Source organism: Polistes fuscatus, unplaced genomic scaffold (assembly GCF_010416935.1).
Source record: "Polistes fuscatus isolate 324 unplaced genomic scaffold, CU_Pfus_HIC Scaffold21, whole genome shotgun sequence".
NCBI lineage: Eukaryota > Metazoa > Arthropoda > Insecta > Hymenoptera > Vespidae > Polistes > Polistes fuscatus.
In genome coordinates this window covers 2,987,130-2,990,039 of record NW_025113098.1, presented here as the reverse complement: position 1 = coordinate 2,990,039, position 2,910 = coordinate 2,987,130, and the positions used below count along the sequence as shown (strand labels likewise).

Sequence of the window (2,910 nt, the reverse complement as noted above, 5' to 3'; positions counted from 1 at the left end):
GGGAAGGAAGAATTTTCTTTTTTTTAGTCGTTAACGATGACTCAACAAAATCACGAACCAATTCCTTCGTCGAGGTGGTGAAGAGAAAAAAAAAAATGAGAAAAGAAAAGAAAAGAAAAGAAAAAAAGGAAACAAGTCGAGTCTGTGGTGATGTGGTGGTGGTGGTGGTGGTGGTGACAGTGAGTGAGTTTTTACACGTCCGATGACTTACAATTAGTGTGGGGCGAAAATCTATCCACGAAGGAGAGTACCTTTTTCGTTTTTCTTTTTTTTCTCATTTTTTTGTATTCTTCTTCTTCTTTTTCTTCTTTTTGCCCTTTTTACTCAAACACTATTATCGTTGTATTATTGTGGTCGTGTGTATAAACCCGGCTTGCTAACCCTCTCTCTCTATCTCTATCTCTCTCTCTCTCTGTCTCTCTCTCTCTCTCTGTTTCTTTTTCTATCTCTATTCGTATCCTTCTCTTACTTACTCATTGTCATTCTTTTTATACCACCGGCGTCAGGCGGTGAGCGTAACATTTTTTCTCACACTCGAATCAAAGCATAGCTCTCTTACCTAAGCGACGAAAAGTCGATTACCATAACCCTCTTTTACAACAGCCCTCGGTGTTTTGATTTAACGAAGCTTGGAAAAAAGGTTTTAAAACTTACACATATATATGTATACATAAATTTATATATATAAAGAAATATTTGAGGGTGTTATTACCCACTTAAGTATTACGTCAGAGTACCGAATTAAACCCTTCGTATTTTTGCGAAGTATTTTTTAGTCGACTTATCCAACTTTATCAGAAAAATATAATGTTAAATACAAAATACAAATACAAATATTTTTAAGACTTAATAAATTACATATTTTTGTATTTTGTTTGGAAAAAATGTTTTAAAAACTTGCACATATATGTATACCATAATTTGTATATATAAAGAATATTTGAGGGTGTTATTACCCACTTAAGTATTACGTCAGAGTACCGAATTAAACCCTTCGTATTTTTGCGAAGCATTTTTTAGTCAACTTATCCAACTATATCAGAACAATATAATATTAAATACAAAATACAAAATACAAATATTTTTAAGACTATTAATAAATTACATATTTTTGTATTTTGTTTTGGAAAAATGTGTTCACACACTTACACATATATATGTATGTGTATACATAAATTTGTGTATATAAAGAAGTATCTGAGGGTGTTATTACCCACTTAAGTATTACATCAGAGTCCTGGATTAAACCCTTTATATTTGGCGAAATTTTTTAGTCAACTTATCCAACTATATCAGAAAAATATAATCAACAAAATAGTAATATTTTTAAGACTATTAATAAATTGCATATTTTTGTATTTTGTTTGGAAAAAATGTTTCAACACTTACACATATATATGTATGTGTATACATAAATTTGTGTATATAAAAAAATTTGAGGGTGTTATTACCCACTTAAGTATTACGTCAGAATCCTTGATTAAACCCTTCGTATTTTTGCAAAATTTTTTAGTCAACTTATCCAACTATATCAGAAAAATATAATGTTAAATACAAAATACAAATATTTTGTCATTTCTGGGCCGTATCACCAATCGGGCCCATACACATCTTCAGGTATTTCATATATTAGCTTGGTGCAAAAGTAATGTCCATTTCCAAATACGAAATTTGTTTTAAAAACGGCCATTATTTTTGCATCAATTTAATATATGTTATAATATAATATATAATATAATATATAAAATATAAAATATATAAAATAATAAAATATAATAATAATTAACATAATAATATAATATAATATATAATAATAATATAATATAATATATGTTATATCTAATATAATATATAATATACGGAAGACCGAAATTGAAGAATGTCAGGATTTACTTGTTACATGTAACAACACATGTACTGTGTACATTAAATTTAAATATTTGATCTTTCCCTGACATATTTGATACATGTTGACATTTGGTGAATCTTGACATTATCCAAATTCTGTCTTTCACACACACACACACACACACAAATAGAGACAATGGCGTTTATTATAACGCAGACACCATGTTGTATTCGTGATAAACGGACAAAAAAAAATATTATACGGTTAGCTCGACGTAGTATTATCTATCGATATACAACACATAGTCCAACGATAGTCGAAGTCATTGTCAGTCGTCGTGCATTCCCATTCACCGCCTACATGGAATGCACCCGTGAAATTCGAGAAACGCGAGTTCTCTCTCTCTTTCTCTCTTTCTCTTTCTCTTCCTTTCTTGGTGCACTCCGCGAAACCTTAGGCTCGCATAATTCGATCTGACAGTAACTCCTGATTGCATTTTTCCCTATAATGTTTCCGAGACAGGGACAGATCGTTAGACAGTATGACACTCGACACCCAGTTCTTATTTTCTCAACATCTTAGACACTATGAAATTCTCTAGAAGTATTACTATAAAAGAGAACGAACGAATGAACGAACGAAGAAACTATCTAGCCTTTCTTAATACCGTTTATAATCGTAATTTATTTATAACTGTTTTACGATTGCTAAATTATGAATTATTTCAACTAATCTAATAAATTCTTATATACAAGATATACATTTTCAATAATTTCAAAATCATTCGTACTGTTCTTGCAGATTATTAATTACGTATAAATAGAATATTATTATAAACACTGAGATTATAAATAATTATTATAAAATATAAAACAAATATTTAATCGATATATTATTTTATTCTAAAATAATTCAATAATTATATAATAGAAAAATAAATATTGATAATAGTAGAAAAGATTAAAATTCTTTTTTAAATTATTCGATAAAACGAGTAACGTGATTTGCATGTGTACATTAAAAAAAAAAATAGAAAAAAAATGCAATAGGAATGTAAAAAA

At 28.8% G+C, this 2,910-nt stretch overlaps 1 protein-coding gene across 1 annotated transcript in view; it reads left to right on the top strand.

The window, feature by feature from the left end:
* LOC122517865 (homeobox protein extradenticle-like) overlaps window positions 1–1,633 on the top strand; it is a 3,617-nt gene extending 1,984 nt beyond the window's left edge. Inside the window, exon 4 of the mRNA XM_043636461.1 lies at window positions 1,514–1,633. Within this exon, the coding sequence (XP_043492396.1) occupies window positions 1,514–1,633 (120 nt within the window). The remainder of the gene's footprint in view (window positions 1–1,513) is intronic.
* The last annotated feature ends 1,277 nt before the right edge of the window (window positions 1,634–2,910 follow it).